The 25,153-nt window shown below is 53.9% G+C and overlaps 1 protein-coding gene across 4 annotated transcripts in view; it reads right to left on the bottom strand.

Moving 5' to 3' along the window:
• The window catches only part of TEX264 (testis expressed 264, ER-phagy receptor), a 30,972-nt gene extending 6,440 nt beyond the window's left edge, over positions 1-24,532 (bottom strand). The window contains exons 1-4 of one of the 4 annotated variants that reach the window (XM_032592158.1): positions 24,478-24,532; positions 23,468-23,543; positions 20,663-20,955; positions 10,909-11,130 (exon numbers count right to left, since the gene is read on the bottom strand). In XM_032592158.1, coding sequence (XP_032448049.1) covers positions 10,909-11,130; positions 20,663-20,920 — 480 coding nt within the window. In that variant the 5' untranslated portion in view covers positions 20,921-20,955; positions 23,468-23,543; positions 24,478-24,532. Of the gene's footprint in view, positions 1-10,908; positions 11,131-20,662; positions 20,956-23,467; positions 23,544-23,664; positions 24,455-24,477 lie in introns of those variants that run through there. The other 3 variants (XM_030306901.1, XM_030306902.1, XM_030306904.1) reach the window with 3 other exon arrangements.
• Between the last annotated feature and the right edge of the window lie 621 nt (positions 24,533-25,153).

Here is a 25,153-nt window from a genome sequence, read left to right as displayed (position 1 = left end):
CTGCGCATCTGCCTCCTCCGGAGAGCCCGGCTCTGAAGTTGCCTGGCTGTGGACAGCCTCGTTGCCATGGAAACTGCATCCTCCATCCTTGCCGTCGCCTTCATCTCAAAGCCATCGGGGAGAACAGAGGAACAGGGGAGACAGAGGAGAGAGAGAGAGAACTGGCCTGCTACACAGCCCTTCCTTCCCTGTCCAGCTCTCCCTCCTTATAGCATCCCACACAAGGAGTGCCAGCTGCCCATGCCTGCCCCCAGGCCCCTGGAGGGGCAGCCTCCCACCCAAACCCAGCCTGGTCCTCCCCCCACCACCTGGGGGCCCCTGGGCCCTCCTTGGTGGAAGGAGACAGGGAGCTAATTAAAAATCTCACTGACGGCTCAGCCTCAAATCATTTTAACACATGCCAGGTCCTGTCAAAATTCAGACTCGGGGCAAAGGAGAGAAGCAGGAGGAAAGCAAAGGTGCAAACTTCCAACTCAGGCCCATAGGCAAGGGAGGGGTTTATAGTTGTCCCTGTAGCCTCTCCTCAAGCCCCCCTCCATGTTCTGCCCCCAGAGCAATAATGAGCCCAACTGGGGCTGGGGGATGAGGGACAGGACTAGCCATAAGCCCTGTCCCTAACGGATTAGGCAGAGGACAAGCCTTGCCCTGCCCCCCCCGCCCCCTGCAGCCAGGTAGAGCCTCTGAGGGAAGAGAGGGTAAACCATGGGCCAGCTCTCAGGTCCTTGCTACACAGAAGGAGCTGTGACCTGGGATGCATGTCAATGAGCTGATAAATATTGGAAAATCATTGGAGAAAGGCAAGACCAGCTGCCTCTCCCTCAGCTAGCCCCAGGGAGCCCTTGGAGAACAGACTGTCAAGGGACAAGGACACCAAGTCAATGCCACACTGACTGGTACTGCTGGGCAAAGGGGACTGGATGGGCCTGGTGTCCTTCCAGCCCTGGGCACACCCCCTCCCACAGCCCAGATAGCCAGAGGCTCCAGGAAGCATCAACAGGACAGGGGAATCTACTCTGGCCACTGAAGCCACCGGCTATTTGATGAAGCCACAACCCAAAGCAACTCACTCCCACACAGAATCAAGGAGACCACAAGGTCTCTCTCCTTGGAGGGAGAGATGCAGTCATCCACAATCCTTCCCACCTAATAGGAAAAAAGTCACTATGCCAAGGGGCCACCAGGAACTGCTAGAAACTGGATTCAGGAGTTCTAGTTCCTCAGACACATCTCCAAGGCTTACCTCCCACCTGGGCTTTTCATAGAAGAAACAAGAGGGGGACTTGGAACACCACCCATAATGCAGGGATTTCCAGGAGACCTGTCAACGGCACTTCCTCCAATACCACTGCTGCACTGACATGGGCTCATCCCCCTAGGGGTGCTGATAGACAAGGGAAGAAACGGTGTACACAGGCTGCCAGGGTGCCACTGCCTCAGCTACCTTGGTAACACACCATATATTCCCTTCTCACCTCAGGCTGAGCTCATTACTGGGTGGGTGGAAGGCAAGGATTTTGGCCCATGCAGCTTAGGGCTCCTACAGAGGCTTAGATGGTCATGGTGGGCCAAGGTTTCCCCATGCCACCCGCAGTGCTTCCCCTGGTAGTTCATACTGCATCAGGAGAGGGGAGGATGAGAGTAAGAGAGAAGACCTGAACTACTCTCATTTGAGCACCAACCAACCCATGCCCTTGGCTTTGGCTAGATGTGGGAAGGGGATGTAGGGCAGAAAAGGTCAGGTCCAGGTGGAGACTGAGGTTGGATCACACTCCCAACCTGCCTGGATGCTGGGTCTGCTCAGAGCTAGGTGGACTCAAATCCCCAAAAGGATGAGGCAAAGGGTACAGGTCAAGGATTGGTTCACACATCTCCCACCTGCATTTGAGCCCCAGAAAAAGATGAGTTCTGCTCTGTTGTCTCTACCCAATCACAGCCCTTTGCCTCACTGGGGTGAGGGGCTCTGAGCCTCCCTGTTCACCCTGAGCTGCCCAGTCCTACCCATCCCTCCATTCCAGGCTGGACAGCTGGGCAGCTACAATGCCAGCAAACAGCTGTTGCATCCCACCCGAGGTGGTGGCATCTCCTCACTGGGTGAAGTGAGGCATGCTCATTTTTAATTACACAGGCACCAATGTGTACCCGCCTGCACACAGCACTCCCTACAAATGGGGGCTCAGACCCTGGAGGCCCCTTAGGCAACTGGTCTGCATCACACGTGCAAAGTGATGGGGGAGGCACAGCAGGCGCTGCTACAGCTAGAATGTGGCACATTGTTATTATTCTGCCCAGGAACTTCCATCAACTTCCCTCTCCCTGGCTGTCTCTCATCCCCACCGGGCCTCCCAACAGCCTCTGGCCCAGAACCTAAACCTGTCTGTGGAGTGGGAGGGGATAGCACGAGATAGCTCTGGGGTCCCTGCAGTGCCACCAGGGAGAGCCTGCAGAAGGGTGGGTGAGAACCCTCCCCCCGCCACTTGTAGCAGGAGGGCTCAAAGCTATGAAAATGATGGGCAAAGGAGACAAAGAGTGAGATGGAGCTGCCAGGGAGGGGAGCGAAGGGGCAGAAGTGGCAGAGAGAGCTCCAGGCAAGAACCCAGAGCCTAGCTATTGATGAATAGATGGCTTCTCTATGGGTCTCAATATTCCCAACTGTAAAATAAAGAGACTGGAACAGATGATCCTAAAAGAAGTGAGAAACTGGAAAAGGTGAATAAAAACACCATCACTGAAAGATAGGACAATTATATACTTGAAAAACTCAAAAGGAGTCAATTGGAGAAACTACCACAAATGTTAAGATCACAAAATTAACAAAACAGCCAAGCCCAGTTTTCTGTGCACCAGTCAGCTACTTAGAAAACATAATGGAAGCAACAGATGAAGGCTTTGTGGGGTCATGTCTACCTGAAAGCCCCCCAGATGGCAAGGGAGGGGCTGGCAGAGGAGCCAGGCTTGGGCAGGAAGCTGGGAAAGACTGCAAAAAGGGGATGGTGTGAGGGAGAGTAGGGTGGGGAAGGAGGGCGCTGTGCCTGGCACCCCAGCCTGCTGTGCCTGCTGGCGCCACTGCCTCAAGACTTTTCATTTTCACCTCAGAGCCAACAGCTTGCCATGCAATTTACACCTCTGCTCATATTCCTGCATACCCAGGCTTCCTGGGCAGCTCAAGAGGGGGCCTCGGCAGCCATCAGACCAGGGCAGACTGGGGCACTAAGGAGCAGGGGAGGGTGATTCCCTCTAAGTAGGCACAGGAGACCCAGGCCCTTAAGCACCCTAGTTCCCATCTGAACCAGGAAGCCTCTGACCCTGCAGCCAAGCCCAGCCTTTCCCTTTCCCAGGGCCCAGAAGGCCAATTTCCAACCCCACCTCAGTCCCAATCTGGCCTTCTTAGGTCCTTGTGGAGTAGGACCAGGGGGCAGGGAGCCCGAGGGTGAGGACCTTATGGGAGACTTGGAAGCTCAGCCCTGGGATCCCCCCCACTCTCCCTTCCAAATATGGGAGGGGAGCCACGGCTTCCCAGACGCTGCTGTTACCATGGCAGGCTCCACATCCCACCCCTCTCCAAGACCCAGCCATTCTCTGAAGCATCTGTGCAGTCAAGGACCTTGAGCCCTGTAAGGTTCACAAGCTGACAAATATGTTACTGATTGATTATCCAGCAGCAGGAAGGCTGCTCGGTGCAGATGGAACCATGAAGCCAACCACCTGGGAGCCAGAGACATCAGGAAGTGCCAGAGGGGAAGGACAAGTGGGCAAGTAAGGATGAAGAGGAGAGGGGGAAGGAGGTAGGTGAGGAGGCGGTCCTGAATTTCTCATCTCTAACTGGTACCTCTGACTTCTGCCCTCCACCCACCCCCTAGGAAAGCCCTTTCTCTGGAGACTTAGGTTTTCCTATCTGTATAATCAGACAGCTAAACTTCCTTATCTGAGGGCTCTGCTAAAGGGCAGAGTTTTTCTGCTCTGGATGACAAGCCCCCTCCTCAAAATCTCTCCCCTTTCCCTCATTCCTGGAATCCCAAGCTTTGTGGAGAGGAACAACAGAATTCTTCCTTGGTAAATCCCATCTGCCTAGGGAAGAAGACTCCCTCTGGATTGGTGACAGCCCAACCCCACAGCACCATCCAGACAAGCCTCAGCCCCCAGGGTCCTGAGGACTGCCAAGCTACCACATCTGAGCTGGTATTTCGAGAGTAGTGGCTCCCACGCCCGCCCCAGCAAAGGCTGGCTTTGTGCTTTCAGCCCTGGGGTAGGGGAGGGGAAAGAGGTGAAGCCAGAGAGACTGAGGAACAGGTTCTAGGGCCTAGGCCAGCAGAGGGGAGAGACCTGGCCTCCTGTGGGTACCAGCCTCCAGGGGGAGTTCACTAAGAGGAGTCAGGGAAGCCATGCCCTGATAAGGTAGGGGGCTTCTCTTGGTTTGAGGGCATCTGGGAGTAGAGTGTCATTCAGAGCTCAGCTATGTGGCCTCCAGCTCTCCCTCCCCATCTCTGTGCTGAAGTCCTGTTACAAAGCCCAGCTTGGATGCTGTCACTCATCTGCTCAGACACTATCAGTGGCTGCCTGGAGCATTTAGGACCCAGCTTCATCTCTTGGGCCCGAACTTTTGCTCCTCCCCTGCACTCTAGCCACAATGTACATAAGCCATGCCCAAATCAGTGACTCTGCCTGACCTCCTTTTTCACCTCGGGAAATGCTACCTTTCTTTCAAAGCTAAGCCTAAATGCCACCACCTTCCAAAGGTTGCTTTGCCTTTCCTGGTGAATCCATCCCTCCCCTTCCCACCCCACTCTCCCTGGGCATGCCTAAACCCTGTGACTGGGGGAAATGGGCAAGGAAAGAATTCTTGGGGCCTGTCACTCAGCCCCAGGTCCTGGCACTGCTGAGAGTGCAGGTGGCAGCACCGGCAAGTGAGCCTCAGTAAGGGAAGCCTGGGAATGGAGCTGTCTCCACCTCACTGGGGGTGAGGATATGAGGCCCAATAAGGCACCTGCAGCAGCTGCTTCCTGTGCCCAGAGCAACTGCGAAGGTCTTCCTTAATGGGAACCTGCTGGGCAAATGGGCAGCCAGGCTCTTCCTGCCTTTGCTTCTGGCTCCCCAAGCTGACTTCCAGACCAGTAGCTTCAGCTCTGACTGCCCACCTACTACAGAAAGAGGGTCAATTAGATGTTGGCTCACACTGCTGCCAACCCATGCTCACTCTGGGGACCATCCCAAGTGTATCCCAAGTTCATGACAAGTCCTGAACCTCTTGGGCCCAGCCCCATTCATGGATGAGGCTAAGTGGCAAAAGGCACAAAACCATCAGAATGATACTCGGCCCAGGGCATCCAGTCTGGACTCAGCCACTGACCTTGGGTAACCTCCTTTTTCCAGGGAATGTCGGCTTTGATTGTGACCCTACGATTGCCTCCTAGCTGGTTCCCCCATCCCCTGAACAATGCAGCATAAAAGAGGGCTCAGTAAATAACTGCTGAGGTAAGCAACTGAGCTGAGGTGCCAAGAGAGCCTCCCTTATTAAAAATAAAGTTCAGGGCCACCTGGGTGGCTCAGTTGGTTAAGTGTCTGACTCTCAATTTTGGCTCAGGTCGTGATCTCACAGTTTGTGGGTTTGAGCCCCATATCGGGCTCCACACTGGCAGTGTGGAGCCTGCTTGGGATTTTCTCTCTCTCTCTCTCTCTCTCCCTCTCTCTGCCCCTCCCCAGCTCTCTCTCTTTCAAAGTAAATAAATTCTGAAAAAAAACATAAAGCTAGGAACCCTCCCACATTTGCTCAGCAAAGGTGATGGGCACAGAGAGCGATTACCCTAAATTTCACATCCCACTGGGGTGTCCTCACCTAGATTCCCACTGCCTGGGCCATGTTACTCCACACTAGTGTTCTAGCCCCAGAGTGGACTCAAATCCTGCCCGCCCCCAGCACTGACTCCCTCAAGGTTACCCAGGTAGGATAAGTGGAAACACATACAGAAGATTCTGAGCCACTGGAGAGGACCCCAGGCTGACCATGCTACTAGGAAGAAGCAACAGACTCCCACAGCTCAACAGACCAACTCACTCTTGCAGGCACCTTGCTGAGGCCCCTGTTCCTTAGTCCCCAGCTGGCTGCTCTGTGACACCATCTGATCATCTACCACTCAAGAGTTCAGTCACCACCACCCCAGGGAGAACTGCAGGACTCCCCTCAGCTCCAACTCCCAGTCAGTCATGCTCCCCAGAAACAACTGCTTCTTCTGGGGGTGCTGCCCTTGGCTTGCACTTGGGATGAGCCCAGGCGCCTCCCAGCTCCACTCACACTGCAGCTGCCACAGCGTCCTCGGGATCTGCAACAGACATGCAGTTGGCCAGTGGTAGAGGGGGCATCTGCCCAGCCATGCCCCTCTCTAAGGACAGAGGTTTTCAAACCACTTAAGCCTTAGGTGTCCTCCTCCAAACAAAAGCTCACAAGATCATCTGGTTCATTAAAACCCAGAGGAAGAGCTACTCCAGTTGAAGCAAGTAAGGGACCAAGTGTAGTCCCCTACCCCTGGCCAAGACACAGGGGCACCTAAGCATAGCCCTAGACTCCTGTCCCAAAGAGGTCTGAGAGCTATGGTCTGGGGTTCCTGCTACTTTAAACCCCTAGTAAGACAATCCCATCAGCCCAGCTGTCCCAAAACTTTACCACCAAGACTCCCCCAAACAACCAGCTCACTATATCCACCCCGCCCCCATCTGCCCCAGCTTCCCCACAATTCTATGGAGAAAGAGCCAATACTGACCTCCAAGGCCTACCTGTATTACCCAGCCAACCAGCTCCCACATGGACAATGCCCTTTGTCTCCCTAAACTCAGGAGATGTCCAAACATCACAAGGACCCTCCCCTGAAAACTCCTAGAAAGCAGAAACCTTGGGGAAGGGGGATTATGAAGATCAGGGATGCTGTTGAGAGGTAGTCAGGCACAGGGGGACTGGGCTGGGCAGTCTCACACTCTCAGTGACCTCCCCAACAACTGCTTCAGATAGCTGTGAGCCATGTACTGAGCTCAGGGGCATCTCACACACAGTCTCACACATGGGATCCCCAGGCCTCTCACTCGGTCCTGGTCTGCTCCATGTGCCCCAAGCGTTCCCTGAACACTCATTAAGACTGGTTCTACCCTGTGGTGAATCTGGGAGCCTTTGCCTATTGCTCTGGGCTGACACTTGGGCCCCAACTCTTCGGTGGCCCTGAAATTTCAGGGAAGTTCAGTTTCCTCCTGCAGCTGCCAAAAGACCCCACTTCCTGGGACAGGTCTCCTCCTGTCCTGAGGCCACCTCCTTGGACTCTGGTGGAGCAGCCTGACAAAGCTGGGGCATCTTCCACATAAATAATAGTCACGTGGTACCCAGGCATCCCTCGCACAAATGCTGTCCCAGATTGCTCTGCCTAGGGCCCCCCGGTGGTTTATGTGAAAAAAAGGCAGAGTTCTAGCCCTTACAGCTCAGCTTGCCAGGCTGCCAAGGTGGGGAGGGCTGGCCGGAGAGCCAGGGGCTGCTACACAGACCACAAAGCTGGGGATCTATCCATCCTCCCAGAATCCTCACAGAAACCTGACAAATGCTTCATCTTTGGGTCCTTACAGTGACCCCTAGGGCCGTTCTGTCCCATGAGGTCAATCCTGCCTCAGCCTCAGGCACATCTGCAACTGCCAGGACAGCACCTGCTCTCCACCTCCCTCACCCAAAACCCTGAGACCATTCACCCTGCCCCCTGCTCCAGCCTGCCAAGCCCTTCCTTCCATCCTTCTGGCAGCACAACTACTGGCCTCCCTCACCTCTCCTGAAACAGAAAGCCGATGGCTGCTGTCATTCCATTTGAAACACCTTCACAGCAAACCCAGCCTCAGATCTTGAAAGCCAGAGAGGCGGAGAAAAAGAAGGGCACACATACACGTACACACACATACATACAAAGGCAGCTATCTGTCAGAGCTGGGACAGTCAGAAGAGCCCATAGTCTCATTAGCAGCCTTCTTTCTCTGGTCCCAGGGCAGTGGGGGAAGAGGGCAGATGTGGGAGGGAGCTTTATAATTATCTTCTGTTTCCTAGGCTGAGAGGCACAGGGCCACCCCCCCTGTCCACTACAGGGTGAGCCCCTTCCTCATTTCATGTGATGTGCTCCCTGAGACACAAGATCAGGCTAAACACAGGGGCAGAGGCGACCCCTGCCTCCAGAAACCATCAGAGCACCTTGGGCCATGCCTCTACTGGGGGCAGCCTGGCATCTCTCTTCTCCCATAGCACTGTGCCTCACAGACATCCCTGGAGAAGCCCCTTGCTCTCTCCTATACCCCTGGTTTCTTCATCCAAGGCAAGAAAGAGAATGGTAGCCCCCTGCTCCAGCCCCCACCCCAGGAGAATGAAGCCCAGAGCACAGCTAACAGGCTCCCACGGGAGGAGGAAGGAGGAAGGGCTTTCATCAAAGAGGTGACGTCAAAACCAGGCAACTTGTGAAGCTGTCAGGGGCCGGGAAATTTGGACAAAGGTGTCTAAAAATAAACCCCTGAAGCCAGGAAAAGGCTTTGGTGGCTGAGCTGCTCGCCACCACACCACATGCCACACGTCCTGTTCTGAGGTCTGGAACCCACAAAGTCTCTTCCCGGGGGTGCTCTGCCAATCCTGAGGTTGAGGATGGCACTGACAGGACTGGAGACACCACACAGCAGCCTTTCTTCAGGAAGCATGCTGAGTGGACCAATGTCTGCCCTCCTGCCCTTACCACCAGCCAGCGACCCCACCTCTTGCCTCACCTTGCCCCTCAGCCTCTAGTCCAACTTACCACCAGGCAAGCACAACCCCTCCAGCACCCTACTAGCTGCCACTGCCAGCTCACAAAGGAAATCCACCTCTGTCCTCCTCACGCTCCTGCCCTGCCACAGCAACAGCCCTCCTGTTTCTTCTCTTCCTGTCCTGACCACCAAGGCCACAGCTGGTGACCCATTCATTCATTCATTCATTCCCCAGCCCTGACACCAGACTCTACACCTCCCTAACCAAGACTGTCTGAGCTCCCATTACCCATCACCAAGGCTTTGTCCCTTCCTCCAGGCTGCTCTAGAGAACAAAGCCATCGAATTCCTTCAAATCCACCAAATTCAAATTCCTGCTGACTTTCTTCTCCTGTTCCTTGACCCTAGCCACATTGGCTGCGCTCCGTGCACAGCCCTTCCTGCCAGGAACTGTCCCCAGGGTGTATACTATCCACTGGCTCAGGTCCCTAAACATATCTACCACCCCAATCCTCTCTGAAGTCCAAACTGCACATGGCACGGGGGATTCCACGCCTCTATCAAGATGTCTCCCAGGCAGCTCCCCCACTATACAGCCCACAGAGCTGGTTGCACCCCCCACCCCCCAAACCAGGTCCTCCCTCAGCTTTCCACATCTCAGTTAAAAGCACCACTACACACCTGTCCACCTGCCCAGGCTGAAGGGGACTGGAGCCTGCTGTGACTCCTCCTTCCCCAGCCTCTCCACATCCAATCCATGCACAAGTCCATCAGTTCTACCTCCAAAATAGACTGTAAATCTCCACCTTTTCTGTATCTCTACAGCCACTGCCCAAGTCCAAGCCACCACCATTCACACTAGAAATCCTGACAGCTTCTTAAGTACCTCCACTGGCCAATATGATCTGGGACCCAGTACCCACTGCCCAGGATGAGAGAGCTTATTCTGTATACACGTGGTTAGAGATGATGTATTATTTTCCTGGATGCAACACTGCAGTGATTTCCCACCACCTTTAGATCAAACCCATGCTCCCACTCTGCTCTGCCTGGAATCTTCTTCACCCCTTCTCCAAGCGCTCTTTCAAGATTCTACCCGGGAGGTAACCTCCTCCAAGAGGCTGTCCCTAACCACTTTATCCAAGCTGGACCCCTGCTTTTTCTCACCATTCTTTTCTAGCACATATCCCATTTTTGTTTGACATTTATCTTTTTAAAAAATATTTTATTTTTACGTAATCTCTACACCCATCGTGGGGCTCAAACTGACATCTCAAACTGAGATCAAGAGTCGCATGTTCCACCAACTGAGCCAGCTGGACACCCCTTGTCTGATATTTTTTACCTGTCTCTACCACTTGCTGTCAATACCTATCTACCACTGTGTCCAGCATCTCACATTGTGTCCAGCACAGTACGTGGCACATAGACATTCAGTAAATTCAAGCTGAATGGATGAATAAGCAATTGCTTTCAAGCCCAACTGGGCCATTTCCCTAATACCCAAGTTTACAAAATGTTTCAGAGGAGGAGGGATGTGCAACAGTGAAAGTTTCAAAAAATCTCTGTGGACACAGAGACCCCTCATCAGATTCTCCTAGTATCTGGCTCTCTTCCTTCCTTCAGGTAGGCCAGCCTGCCAGCGTTGCTAAAGACTAGGTCAGGAACTGAAGGAGACAGGGTTCACCACTGCCCCAGCTCTGCACTCAGGCAGCAGGTGCATAAGCCCATGCGTGGGCTGGGCCAGGGGCAACACAGTAACACCTGGGGCCTGCCAGCCACCGAAGCCTCAGGGCTCTTGTTCTGTGGGCCTCCATCAGGAAAGGGTCAGGGTAGACCTGGCCATCCATCTGAGCCTGGAGTGGGGCCTGAGAACTAAAAATGTCTCTGGTCCAAGCCAAAGCCAAACTGATCAGGCTAAGTTTCTGAACAAGCTCCCTATGCTCCCAGTAGATGCTCTGGCACCCACAAGGTCTTGGGCATTTGGGACAGATGCCAGTAGCCTCTGTCCAAATTCCTAGCTCCACAGGCACCTGCTCCATGGGGGTCCCATGGTGCTGCCCTCCCCAAACCAGCTTTTCCTCCCAGCCTGGGCAGTCCTCCCTGGCTTTCACCCAAAGGACTGGCTGTCCCCCAGCACACGCATACCCCAGGCCTGTCTCTCACCTTGATGTAGGCATCCAGGGCAGGATGGACACGGCGGGTAGCCAGCCAGATGGACAGGGTGGAGGTATAGGGGAAGGTGGCCGTCACCACATGGCTGGGTGCCGGGAAGGAGAACACCTTGAAGCCAAATTTCTGGTAGAGCTGGATGAGCTCAGAGGAGGGTGACTCCTCACCTTCACTCAGAATGCTGCCCACTGCACAGCGGCACTTCTCAGGGGGTACCTGGGGAGGAAGAGCAGGAAGTGTTAGTGTTGGGAGCAGGGGTGTTAGTGTTGGGCGAAGGAAGGAGGCTCTTAGAACTCTTGCCACTTGGGTTCTGTGACAGCTCAGGCCTGGCAGAACCACCAGTTCCAATAGGCCACAGCCCCAGATACCAGGACGGAGAGAAGTATTTTCCTGCTAGAACCTATCCATGGCCCCAGCCTATAGCATCTTGCTGCAGGACTCATCCATCCCTTCATTTATGTTTCCAACAAGCATGCCAGACCCTGTGCTGGCTGTGGAGAGGCTGCAGGAAGCACTGATCAGGAAGTGGAACCACACTGGACTCTGGGTTGCTGATGGAACTGTGAGATCCTCTTCCCAGGTTCCTCAGGCAGGGCCAGCCACCATCACCAGAGCCTCCGGACCTCCTTTCCAACCCATGCCCCCATCCCAGACCACACTTGCCAAGTCCTTTCCTGGCTCAGCTGGAGAATGCTCCTTCCCCTCCAAATCTCCCTGGGCCCCCAGTACCTGCACATCACTGTACTCTGCTCCCCTCCCTAGCTGCCCTCCCTCTCCTGGCTCACATAAAGCCAAGGCAGGTGGGGCTCCATGTGAGTCTACACACTTCCTAGGCCTGATCCCAGGCCTGTAAGGCCCAGCACTCACCTTTCCTTCTGGCGTCAAGGGGTCCCAATTTGTCTCATTTCCTGCCACCCGAGTCTATACCAGACCCTGATGCCCCCAGGGGTATCTGGTCTGGAATCTAAGACACTCATTACAGACCTTGTGCTGTCAATCCTAGATTTCCCTTGACCCGAGGGTCCCTTTCTCCCACTACCTGGGGCCCAGTGAATCACCCATAAATTCAAACTCCCTCTACCTCAGGTGCTCCTCTTCCCAGCCTACCTTCCCAGCACCATGAAGTCATTTTGACCTGTTCTTGCCTCTGCCCTCCCTTTCCAAGCCCTGTCAACAATGTCCTAGGGTTTTCTCAGCCCTGCTCTGCCTCTCTTTGATCAACCTAGCTCTGTCCTTCTAGTCTCACTTTGCCTGGGACTCATGCACCAACTGCAGGCTCTCACTTCTGTGCAGTCTCACAGCTCTCTGCAGCTAGGGCACCCATGCTGCACCCTTGAATGCTACGTCATCAAGCCTAGCTCAGGGCTTTACTGGCAGGCAATATGGTCCAGCGGTCAGGACCACGACTTCTAGAGGGAGGCAGGACTGGGTGTGAATCTTGACTTGTGTGACTCTGGATAAGTCCCTTGGTTTCTTGAGCGCCAGTTCCTTTCAGAATTGACATATTGAATGAGATGCTTTATATATGAGGGCTCATCCTGGTACAGAACTTAACAAGTGCTCTGTAAATATTGTTGGTTATATTAATAGCTATGACACAGGAAAAACAAGTGACCCTTGGCCTGGAGAATGCCCATTCACCAAACTTCTTAACATGTAGCTCCTCCTTGCCCATCTTCAGGTTCAAGCACCCTCCTGGGGAGTCTTTCAGGGTAGCTCTGTGGCACACCCCCCCCCCCCAACATTTTGCTGTAAACTCTTGCCTCCATCAACTCTACCTGGAAGCCGTCACTTAGCCAGCTGGCCACTCCTCCCACCCAACCCAGGCAAGTGCAGTACCACCTTTTGTCTACAGATGGTGCAACTGCTCCATTCACACCAAAGGCTTGAGACTGGACATACCAGCAAGGCCTCCTGCTGACAGACCAAGGGACAGTGCCTGCTGTAATACCAATCACCATGATCCAGACCCCAGCAACTTAGGATACACAAAAGAAATATTCAATATAGGTTAGATGGAGAAATGGATGGAAGGTCACCTGATCACCTCTGGCCCACCTGGGACTGGGTCCCAGGATCTTTTCTGGGATCACTTCAGCAGCCCTCATGGAACTCCCAGCTCAACATCCTCCTCAATCCCCAAAAAGCACCACAACACCCATGACCACCCTGCTTAGAACTTTTCAATGGCTCCCAATTCAGCTCTAGGATGAAATTCCCGAGCCCAGCATGAGACATTGCCTTACGTCGTCCACACAATACTGCCTAGATTTGTCCACACACTCACCTAACACTCCTTTTTTGCATCCCCAAGGCCCCAGCAGGGGCCAGAACCCAGGTGGGCAGGTGCCCATGAGCATCTGAGTGGCAGAGGGAGGGACAAATCTAGGTTCTGGCCCAGCCCACCTTGCCAACCTCCTCTCCCACCACAACCCCGCACACGCCCACACAGAACTATTTGCAGCTTCCCAGACATGCCACGTCCTCCCATGCTTCCTGCCTTTGCATAAGCTACTTCCTCTGCCTAGAGTGTCCTTCTTCACCCTACTCCAGAGTTCCTTCTGCCTGGGCAACTCCTGCCCATTCTTCAAGACTCAGCTCAACCCTCCTACTCAAAGCCTTCTGATGCTCTCTGCCGAGCAGCTCTTCCTCTATGATCCCAAACGTTCATCCAAAGGAGCAGACCTTGTGCTGCATGGTAACTGACAGCCTCTCCATCTCTCCCCACCACTCTAGGCTTCTAGACAAAATGGCCCAGGATCCTGTCCACACATTAAGTTCTTGGGCTGTGCTCAGCAACAGCACACGCATGCACGCACATGTACACACAGGGGCCCTGCACATGAGCAAAACTTTTCTTCCTCCAACTTGAAAAGAGGAATGCTCATCAAAGGAAAGGGAAGCAGCTAATAAGGAGGCAGGACTTCTGAGATCTTGAAGGTGTGTTAGCCACAGGTTCTTCCTTTCTGTCTGAGCAACCCTTCATTTCCACAAGTGAGGACATTTCCTGTTCCCCCACCCACCACCTCTACCCTGTTCTACCCTGGCCAGTGGCTAAGGGACAAACTAAGTGGTTACTCAGCAAGTCCACCAACTACTAAGCAGCTCTGTACCAAGCTGGAGCCAGGAGGCAGCTGAACCAGGCACCAGCAAGAAGAGGGAACAGGCCCTAAGACTAGTTGGGGAATGGCAAAGCTGGCTTAGGAGCAGGGGAAGGCTTCCCTGGGCTCCCTGGAGAGCCAATGCCCACCTCCAAGAGAATGGCCCACTGAGGTTGTCAGGAGCCTAGAAGATAAAGGAATGTCCTGATAGCTAGAAACTCCACCCACCTTGGTTCAATACAATGTCTCTATTTGGGCCCAGCCCTAGGAGGTCAGCCTGGGCCTCTTAGTTCCATCTGCTTGCTCCCTTTCCTCCCTGTAGCAGTCATTTCTCAGGGTACTTATGCCTAGAACAAGAGCTATGAGGCCTCTTGAGTCCTGGCATGGGAGAAGAGGGTGGTCTGCTTGGAATCTAAAGCTTCTGGACACAAATTGGCCCCACTACCCTTTCCAGAGAGGTCTTGCAGTAACAGGTTGACCCTATTGGTGAAGCCATAGTGAAAAGAGGGTCCCAGGGTGCCTGGATGGCTCAGTCAGTTAAGCATCTGACTCTTGATTTTGGCTCAGGTCATGATCGCAAAGTTTGTGAGACTGAGACCCATGTTGGGCTCTGCACTGATAGTACACAGCCTGCTTGGGATTCTCTCTCTCTCTCTCTCTCTCTCTCTCTCTCTCTCTCTTTCTGCCCCTCCCTCCCACACACATGACCACTCTCTCTCAAAACAATAAATAAACATTTAAAAAAAGAAGAAGAAAAGAAGGTTCCTGTCTGGCCAAGACTTCACTGGAAACAGGACAAGACTGATTATCTTCCAGGATCCAGGAAAGGAAAATGGTGTCAGCTGGCCCATTTTGGGGTCAATGGCTGGTCAGTAGAAATGGCCAGCCCTAGGTCCATAACCTGCAACATCTGACAAGGAGAGATGCAATGCTTGCCAATCTCAGGCCTGGAGGGCTGCCTTGACTCCTCCCTGGTCAGCATATCCAGCCCAGAGCTGCCCATAGTAAGGGGAGAAACAGCAACAATGCCCTTCACTTGCACTGGTACCCCCCCCTCCCTCCCCCCAGGGGAACACAGCAGCCACAGCTGTTCATTGCTGGAGGGTGAACAGTGGATTCATTTAACCTCCGAGGTGCTGCAGGTCAACATACCAACTTCCCCAAGCAGGTGGCACCCAAAGGCAAAAGCTGGGCTAGGACTAGTCATGAAGGGAGTGACACAGACATCAGGGTCAGAGGGTAGGACCCATATTTCAGGCTGGAGGGGAGGGGAGTCAGCAGGATGCCAACCTCCAAAGGGGGGGTCCAGGGGCTTTATGGGAACTCTCACCTAGAAGTCTTTCAGGGCCTTCCTACTTTCAGTCCCAAGCATATCGTAACAACAGCTGGTACCTGACAAGGTGCTTTCCGTCTGCCCCGGTTGCTGCCTTCTGTACATCAGCTCATTCAATCCAAACAGCATTGTGCAATAGGTACTTTTATCAATTCTGTTTCTAAGACCCAGACAGCAAAGCTATTTAGCAAGGGCCACACAACAAGGTAGTGTTGTGGAGTCCGGATTTGAACCCAGGCAGACTGGCCCCAGAGCTGTGCCACACAACCCACAGCACCTGGAAGCCCAAGATATAGGCCCTGGCTAGGAATGGCCTGCACAATGGACTCTCTCTATGCTGTACCTCGTCACATGGCCTAGGCGACCTGCAGGAGGCTAGGCCAGAGGCAGGCAAGCAGGGTTCCCAAAAGTACAAAGTCCTAGTGGCATGAGGCATGGGGGTGGGGGTAGGCAAGAGTGCTAAGCATCTACTGGGGACCAGGTATTGGGCCTTACACTTATTACTTAGTTCCTAGAGAAATAAAACCCCTGAGGTAGAGATTCTTGGAAAGGCCAAGTGACTCACTCAGAATCACACTCCAGGAAGCAGTGGGGCCTTGATTCAAACTCAGAAAGAGTCCAAAGCCCTCTCTTCCCACACCTCAGTCCTCCTCCCTACCAAAGACAGCTCTGCTGAGAAGAGGGGGTGTGCCTTTCCAGGGCTGCCCCACACAGTTAAACTGCTTATAGAGCAAAAGCCTGGACTCCATCTAGCAGAAAATCATCGCAGGTAACTGAGGTAGGGAATGGTCTGGGCTTTGGGAAACACCAGCTAGCCCACATTCCCACTGCCCTTTGTCAAGGGTCAACCCTGGGAAATCCCACTCCCTCATTCCTTCCCAGGGTCCATGTGGTCTCAATGTCTCCTGGGAGTGCAGGACGCCCCATCCCCAAACACACTAAAGGGGAAGGGGAAGTGCAGCACAGGCCTAAATCCATACTCTTACCAGCCTTAGCCCCTGCAGACGTGGTGGTCCCAAGCTGGCTTTCAGTGGACTCAAGAGAAAAAAGGAGCTTCAATACAGTCTAGTTTACTAAAGGCAGAACCCAAGCACCACCAGTTCCCATATCTGCCCCATGCCTAGGGCAAGCACCCTCTCCTAGGCCTCAGCCAGGTAAACTGAACTGGCTACCACGCCCCATTTGCCTCAGTCAGGCTCCCCACAAGGGCAGGCAGACAGGTTGCTTAAGGCCCAAACAGCAGTGGAGGCGGTAGCAGCAGAGGGTGGGGCAACAGGTGGAGGGCCAGGCTGGCACACAGGACAGATCCATGGGCATGGTGAGAGCAGCTGAGCCAGTACAGCCTATCCACAGGCCAGAGCTGGCCAGGATCAAGTGAGCCACCAGGGGTCTTCTTCCCAGCTCCTTCCCTCCCACCAACACCCAAGGCTCCCAGAGGGACCAGGCCAAGGAGGGGAGGCTAAAGTCATTGTCCAGACCCCCACACTGCACCTCAGAAGCAGGGCTGAGAGCAGAGCAGTTCTGACCCTTCTCCAGCTTTACAAGGGCAGAATTGGATCTGTGTGTGTGTGTGTACGTGTGTGTTCACATGCTTGTGCACTGAGGGAAGGGAGCAGGCACAGATCGGTGACTGACTCTGGAACGCACCCCCTCCCTTGGTCCTTAGAAGAAGAAATGGCTGCACTCCAAGAATGTTGGGCCCTGGAGAGGGAAGGAACACCTATGAGTCACTGTCAGGGTCTGTCCACTTCCTGTCACATGCTCCCTCATTCCTTGTCCTACCTCTCCAAAGGCCCTCAGGGATAGAGAATGGAATCCTTTATCTTGCCCAACACTTCCCCAGACCCTGCAACTTCCTCCCATACAGAACTCCAGGATCTGGAGTTGACTGACATATATATGCTGACAAATCCAGGACACAAAGCTGATGAGATATATATGCTCAAACAGCATTTGACACAAAAAAGTCCACAGCAATTGCCATGACCCCGCCTCAGTGGTGCCCTTTCCGGTGTCACTCCTGGGCCCACAGCCAAGTGAGGCCCCACCAGGCCTTTCTCAGAAACCAGCGTCCCCCTGCCCAGCTGAGGCCAGGAGCTGAGGCCTAGAAGGGGAGTGGCTAGAGAGCTGTCAGTCCACACATTATGGGGGAGGGCAGCAATGACAGCAGGTGGCCACCTCTCACCTGGTCACTCCCTGTCCCACTCACAGAGCCTGAAATAGCCTCATTCCTCCCTACATTCACACAGAAGCAGGTTATGGCCCCCATTGTGCTCAGCCAGGAGAGGGAGAGGGTGTGGGGATGGGCCACACAACAGTGCAACCTAGATCCTGTCCCTTCCTTCTGTGAACCACAAATACACAGGGCCCCATGCTGGACACTGCTTAGGGAGGCAGCCGAGGGAGAAGGCTTGGGTTCTTAGTCTTCCCCAGGACTGGATGGGGTTTCTCCCCCAGGCTCCCCTGATATACCCACACTGAGAGGTCCTGAGGGCTAGGCCCTTTGGTCCCCAAGGTGCCCCAGTGCCCAGCAGCATGGCATAGATCAAGTGTTCAAATACTGCTTAAAAAAAAAGCATGCGTGAACTGTGTGAGATCAATACAACTCTTGCTATATGATCCTCAGTCTCTTCCTCTATAACATAAGCACTGTGGAACCTGTGGCCTTAGGTCCTTAGAGACCAGATAGTCTGTGATAGTCATGAGTACTTGAAGTCTGAGGGTCCATGGTTCCCTGAAGCTTTTGTGAGAATCTCTTCTAGGCAGAAATATACTGCCCAACTCTAAGAGTAGGTGGAGACTAAGCATCCCTGAGCCATCCCAGGTGTCAGGGTATAACCTAGCTCTGAATGTGGACACAGTATCTTCTAGAGTGACCCAGGACTGAGAGGAACAGGATCAGAGGGGCCACTTTGACCTATATGTTTGTCCTCTGAGCCAGCCAGATGTCCATAGCCAGGCCAAGGTCTAGGCCTAGGTCATGAGAGCTCAGCCTAATGTCTCAGTGTACCTAATTAATATGAATATTTTGTCCACCCTTTTTGTTGTTGTTAAACAGCTACTGAGGGCCAGGTTGTAGGATGAATGCCTCACCTGTGTCACTTAATTTGATTCTTGCCAGACAACCTATGAAGCAGATATCTTAACACAGTTCTATAGATGAAGAAACAGAGGCCCAGAGAGATTATGTGACACGATCAAGATCCAAAGCATGACAGTGATGAGACAGAATCAGAACCCAGGGCTGCCAGTCTTGAGGCTATACTCTCAGGCTGTGGTCCCCCAAGACTGGCACCCAAGTCAGGCTGCACCCAGCCAACCCTGGACACCCAAGGCCACCCGACCTCAAGGACAATTGTATGGAGGACTGGGCTAGGAGGCCATGGGAAGAGCACTCCATGCCAGGGTTTTTCTACCTCACTCTTCCCTGGACCAGCCTCCAGCACTGACCTCAAGGTATACTCCTGCTTTGGCTCTTTCCCATCCTGGAATTAGCATTTCCAACCCAAGTGGCAACATGCTGCTTTAGGAACAGGACATGCTGATGAGGAAAGAGGCAACTGCAAGGACTCTCCTCCTTCCCACCACTGAGGCCTGCAGAGTCTCTAACTGGATCAGGTGAGGAAAGAGGGGCAGAGACCAGGGGAGGGCATATAAGAGGGGCAGGGACCTACATAACGGAGCCCTGCAAGGGTGGGGGTCGGGCATCTGGTCCAGGAGCTTCCTGAAGCCTAGCACCTGCCCCATGCCACTTAAGGTTCCAGTGCTCTAGACTCCCACTTAGTGCCATCTCCCAACCATGTGACCTCAAATCCTCATCATCTATTCATCCCTCAACCAGGCCATGTCACCTCTCACCTGGGCCCAGCCCAATCTCCTCAATGGCCTCCCTGTCTCCTCTCCTCCTCTCCTCCACCTGCCATCCAGTTAGCTTCCTAAGTCACAGGGGTCAAACTGTGCTGTGCCTTGCCTCCCAACCTGCTCTTCTTCCCACTGCCTGGCCCAGTGAACCTTTCTACCACTTTCTTCACCCACACATGTCCACTGGCCACACTTCCCCTGTCATCCCATGTCTGTAAGCCTTTACTGCTGTACTTCCCTCAATCAGGAGGCCCTTTGTGGCAGAGCAAAGTTCTACTCACGGGAGATGTCCCAGCTAAAGTCGACCTCCTCTCTAAGCCTCCTGGGCAGACTTGAGTACCCTCCCCAAATGCACAGCTCAAAGCTCTGTGGGCATCGAGTATAGTGGCTATTAGAAATTCATTTGCATGGGGCTGACTTGCCAAACACATGAAAGTTTTTGAGGCAAGGGCCAGGTCTGTTCATCTCCGGAGTGCAGACGTCATGCAGAACCTGGCACAGACAGTCAGTACACCCTTGTTTCGACTAAGTACTCCAGTGAGGCTTGGTCAGCAGATAGTGGGTAGGCTGTAGGCCTTGCCTACTTGAGCTCTTCAGACAAGGAAACCAGAGCTGGGGATTCCCAATGGCCTGTTTGCCAAGGCTCCAAGCTGAAGGCTGAAGAACTCTTGGCAGAGCTGCCAGCCCATGCAGCTGTGGGCAGTACCACCCCATGGCATGGCAGGAGGCCACATTGGTGAGCCCTGACTCACCACAGGCTGTAAGTACAGCCAGACGCCCACAGGGTGCCAGTGATGCTGGGCTCGTCTGTGAGCCCAGCATCCTAGACATTCTGGGGAGCTCACCTGGTTCCACTTGCCCCCTCCTCTCCACCAGGCCCTCCTGCAACCAGGCAGCTTGACATCCAAAGAGATGCCATATGACTGAGGCAGGAGTCACCAAAATGGCTGAAGAGGTAGGATTCTAAGCCCCATGCCCAGGGCCTGCCCTCTCAAGCCCACAGGAGCTGCAGCCACAGCAGGAAAGCTAAAAGAGGGAAGGCACAGAAACAACAAGGTATGACCCCAAAGAGAGGCAGAATCTGAACAGCCTGGCCTTAGAGTACTGGCCTCAAATGGGGATGGAAGAGGGAGGGACAGCAAGAGGAGGCAGGGGACGAAAGCCTTGGCAGAAACTAGAGACACACAATGCTGTGGCCCCCTGCAGTCAGAAGTCCATGGGTAGCTATGGGTAGCTATAAGCCAAGAACCAGACCTGGGCAAATAGAAAGGAGCATATGGATGCCTGGCACAGGAGTCCAAGCTAAATCTGGAAGGAGCTTCAAACTCAGAGAAGAGGTTGTCTGCAGGACCAGATCACAGATTTTCCCACCCCTTCCTCAGAAACTACAACCCCCCGGCCCCATGTCCATCCATGGGGCAGAACCGCAGCCAGGGAACAGGAGGCTCCTTACCATGTGGGGGTTGTCGTAGTAGACGGCGATGGAGCGGAGCTTGGGGGAGACACTGCAGCTCTCGGTGAAAAGCCTCCCAGTCTCGCTGTAGGGCCCCACGTGGAACTTGTAGGCCACAGTGACATTGCGGATGGGGGGTGAGCCGGCACTCACCACCACCCCAGACAGCAGCCCTGAGTACCCAGCAAAGGCCAGCAGTGTCAGCAGCAGCAGCAGAGTCAGGCCCACAATCAGGCCTAGGAGAAGCAGGTCAGACATGGCTCTGTGCCCCCGACACTGTGCCCCCAAGACAGCTGCAAAAGAGACAGGAGGGAGAGGAGGCTGGTAGCCTGCTCTGACCAATGTGCCCACCTGCCCGCCAGCCACTTATGGCCCAACCTCAGCCCTGCCTTGGGTGCTCTGACCCAGGAGGAGGAGGGACCAGGGTGTTTACACACAGAAGTGACCTAGAAGAGAGCTACAAAGGATGACTGAAGCCGCAAGCCTCTTTATTTCTTAATCACAATTGTTGAGGCTCTCAGAACAGCTCTGCCTGTCAGCTGGCAGCCTTGGTCACACCTGGGGAAACTGAGTCATAGAGGTGAACAGGAGTGAGTCAGCTATGGACATACTCCCAGCCCTGACCAGCCTCCCTCAAGATGGGCAAGAAAGCCAGCTTGCCTTTTCCCTACATTACTTCTTCCTTCCCACAGCAGAGCCACACTGCCTGCCCAGCTTCCCCAAGCCTCATGGACCACTATCAGAGGGAGGATGGGCAAGCGCCAGGGTCCAATCATTTATTAACAAATAGGGAAACCATAAGGAACAAAACCCCACAGGGAAAATGTACCACAGGAAGAGACTTTCATAGGAAACTCTCCTTTGTGAAGCACATCGGTCCCTCAGAATCTTGCTATCCAGCAAGCTCACCCATCCAGAACCAAGGAAAGATCGGATCAAATCAGCCAAAGCAGCCAGAACAAAGTCCAGCACTGTGCTTCCCAGACTTGAGCCAATGGTACTAATAAGATTCATCCCACTTTTCCAGCCCACAGATTAGAAACAAAGAGGAGGAAGACAAGTTTGTTAGAAATGGAAACACACCAGGGAGAACAATTACTTATCCCTGGCCCAAGCAGTTCATCCCATGGGGAAGGGGTGCCAACCTAGAGGGAGCCACAGCTGGGTCCACTTGCTGCCCTGTCCCTCTCCCCATCAGCATCTCCAGGTGTTTAGAATTAGTTTTTGTAGTTTTGATCTTGCCACCCCACCTTCTCTACTAGGTAGTTCGTGGAAAGGCATCCTGGGGTGAGGTGAGGGTGTCTTTTTTTCCTTTTTGTGTTTATGTCGTTTATCTGACAATTGTCCCTCCTCCCCATTGGCCTTTCCTCATTCCTCCTTTTTGTATGCTACAAGTAATAAAGACACTCATTTCAAGGAAAACAACAACAACAACAACAACAAAGAAACAGAGAAGCTATCCAAAAGCAGGGCCAGGAACACAACATAGAGGTTGGTGTGTGAGCCATTTAAGGCAGACTGTCCAGCCCTCTATGTCCAGCCCTCTACGAAGCTGGGGGCCAGAAGCCCAACCCTCTTATACAAAGGGCTTGATTTGAGTCCCCCAGGGGGGTGGAAAATCACAGCAGTTTAAAAAGGAAGGGAAACATGTGACCCACTGGAGGAATATTCTCACTCCAAGTATTTAAAATTTTAAAGATTTGGGGCACCAGGATGGCTAAGTAGGTTGAGTGTCTAACTATTGATTTTGGCTTGAGTCATGATCCCGGGGTCTTGGGATCGAACCCCACATCAGGCTCCACTGAGTGTAGAGGCTGCTTGAGATTCTCTTTCTCTCTCACTCCCTCTGTCCCTCTGGCCCATTCGTGCACTCTCGCTCTAAAATATAAATAAACAAAAATTTAAAAGATTTGGGAGGTGGAAATCAATGCTTCAGCCCTATGGGAAATTTAGCTCTATGGAATAATTTGTTCCCTGTGGGTTCTGGGTGTCAAAATTTTTTGCTGAAAAACGGTCTTTGGAGTCAACATACACATAGTGTTGGCCTTAACAAAGAGGCAAACTAAACTCCTAAACCTTTGATGTCATAGCATGGAGGTGCATCACACTGGTATTAGCCATCCCTGTTCCTGCGCCACAGTTGTGCTTTTTTTGGATGCATTGGCCATCCTACTCATCTTGCCTCCAGTTAGTTTCATTCCTATTTTCCTTGGTGATGATGATGATGACGATAAATCTTTCACTTACTATAGTGTAGTACTAATCTACGGTACTTACTATATGCCAGGCACTATCCAAATGTTGAAACACAGCTACTTTATTAATCCTCAAAACAAGGTAGGTAAGGATCAGGAAGTTAAGAGACTTCCCCCAAGATCACACAGGTACTAAATAGAACGACTTGGACCAAAATGCAGGCACTAGGAACTCAGGCAGTCTGACTCCAGGCTGCCATTTTCACTTTCTCCTCCCAAGTGACAGGATTTCCAGAAAGGCTCAAGCATTTAATCCATGTTGGGACATCTCTGAACCCAAGGCTCTCAGCTGGAAGCTCTCACTCAGCAGCTAGGTCTCAGTTGCCTTGAGAGTGACCATCCTTCACTTTGACCTACCCTTTCAGCTGCACATTCCCCGTCTACCTCAAAGGAACTTAGTTCCCACCTCCCTCTTCCTCTCACCTCCTAAAGTACTCAGAAGAGAGGGAAAATGCACCCCAGAGCTTAGGTCAGCACAGGAGGGAGGCAGGGCAAAGTGTATTTCCCCATACTCAAGAGAAAGGGCAGGAGAAGGGCCGAGTAAGCTCACCTGAAAAGCCAGGCTCACTTTTAGCAACTCATGGCATCCAGCGCCGCAGGGACCAAATGCTCCAAGTACTCCAGTGCTGGGGGCAGAGAGAAAATCACCACTGAGCTGGGCACCGTGCCCTGACTGTTCCCTTTTCGGGGAAAGCCCACTAGGGCCTCTACAGGAACTCCCTCCTCACCACAAGGCTGCACCTCTACCTCGTCCTCCTACCGCTTACGGAAATCAGAAGCCAAACTCGGCCTCATAATGTCAACTCTTCACTGGGGCTGTGCTTATGCCCCTGTTCTTGGAGAGTCCTCTTCCTGGAGGGTTCCAGCCTCTGTAACTGGCTTTGAAACAGCCCCTGTCGCTGACATCGGTTTCTCCTCGGGTCAGAGACCAGGGGTGGTCGTCTCTGACCCGAGCCGGCGAGGCTTCCTGAAGCTGCTCACTTGCGCCGCGGCAGTGGGCCGGGCCCTTAAACTTCGGTGCCAGTGAGCGGCGGAAAGACCCAGGCCTGCGCGGGACTGAGGTGCGCCGACTCCCACTCTGCGCTTCCAGCCCTGCTCACTCGCGCCTCGCTTATTTACCCAGCTCCTTTCTTTTCAGCCATGACCTCACGGGGTCTCACACACCTCCGTAACTTAAGAGAATCTAAAGTTTGCAGCCACGGCTGAGGCGCGGCCTCCAGGGATAGGGGCGGAGCTAAAGTGCGGTTTTTGCCTCAGTTCCCCAACCCCCACCCTCCACCCCCGGCTCCAGCTCCTCTGGCTCGGGGCGTGCCCCGTGGCCGAAGCCGGGGCAACGCGGGTGGTAGGCTGGTCCAAGGTCGCGTTCGGGCCCTTGGACCTAGCCGGGCCCTTGGACCCAGCTGTGGGCGAGACGAGATGCAAAGAGCGCCCTGGGTTGCGGGGGTCACGAAGGGGACGCGGGAACCCTTGAGGTCGCGCCCGGACAGACGGAGGCTCCAGGCCCTCAGCGCGCGTGAGGCCGCCCAGGCGGGGACGCCTCTCCTCCGGCCCAGCCCTCACCTCAGCGGCCGCCCGCCGCGGACGCCGATCCGCGCAGGCGGCTCCAGGCTAGGTCGCGGAGCCTGCGCGCGCCCGCCGCGCACGCTCGCTCCGCCCCCTCTCGCGGCGGGACGTGGCCGTGGCCGTGGGCGCGTGCGCGCGGTACCGGAGGGCGGAGGCCTGCCCCGCCCGGTCTTAGCATCGAGCGGCGCCCAGCCCCCGGAGCTGTCAGGGGCGGAGCCCACTGAGCACTTTCCTGCCTCCCACAAACTTACCCGGCCCAGGTGTTGGGGTAAGTCAGCCTGGTGGCCCACAGTAGAGAGCCAGACTGGGTCCAAGGAAGCCCGCACCAGAGTGAAGCGTTTGAAGAGGCTTGGGAAGTTCAGCACAGCAGTATCAGCCTATGGCATTTATTTGTAGTACCCTTCGTCCTGCCACTTCCTCTCATTGTAGCTTCCCGATGGACCTGGGAACCCAGCAAGTCAAGGCTACCTGCCCCCGTTTTACAACTGAGGAAACTGACGCCCAGCTTGGACTCAGGGAAGAAGCTAGTGGATCCAACCTCTGGAATAGCGCAAATATCAGTCATGCCTCCCAACACTCCACCCCACCCCACCCCCAACCACAGGAGTGGTCATTCATCCACCCAACATTTATTGAGTAACACTCCTTGCCAGGACAGTTCAAGGGGCTGGGG

This window comes from Lynx canadensis, chromosome A2, assembly GCF_007474595.2.
Source record: "Lynx canadensis isolate LIC74 chromosome A2, mLynCan4.pri.v2, whole genome shotgun sequence".
Classification (NCBI taxonomy): domain Eukaryota; kingdom Metazoa; phylum Chordata; class Mammalia; order Carnivora; family Felidae; genus Lynx; species Lynx canadensis.
The sequence above is the reverse complement of the archived record's forward strand: the minus strand, read 5'-3'. Positions and strand labels throughout refer to the sequence as shown.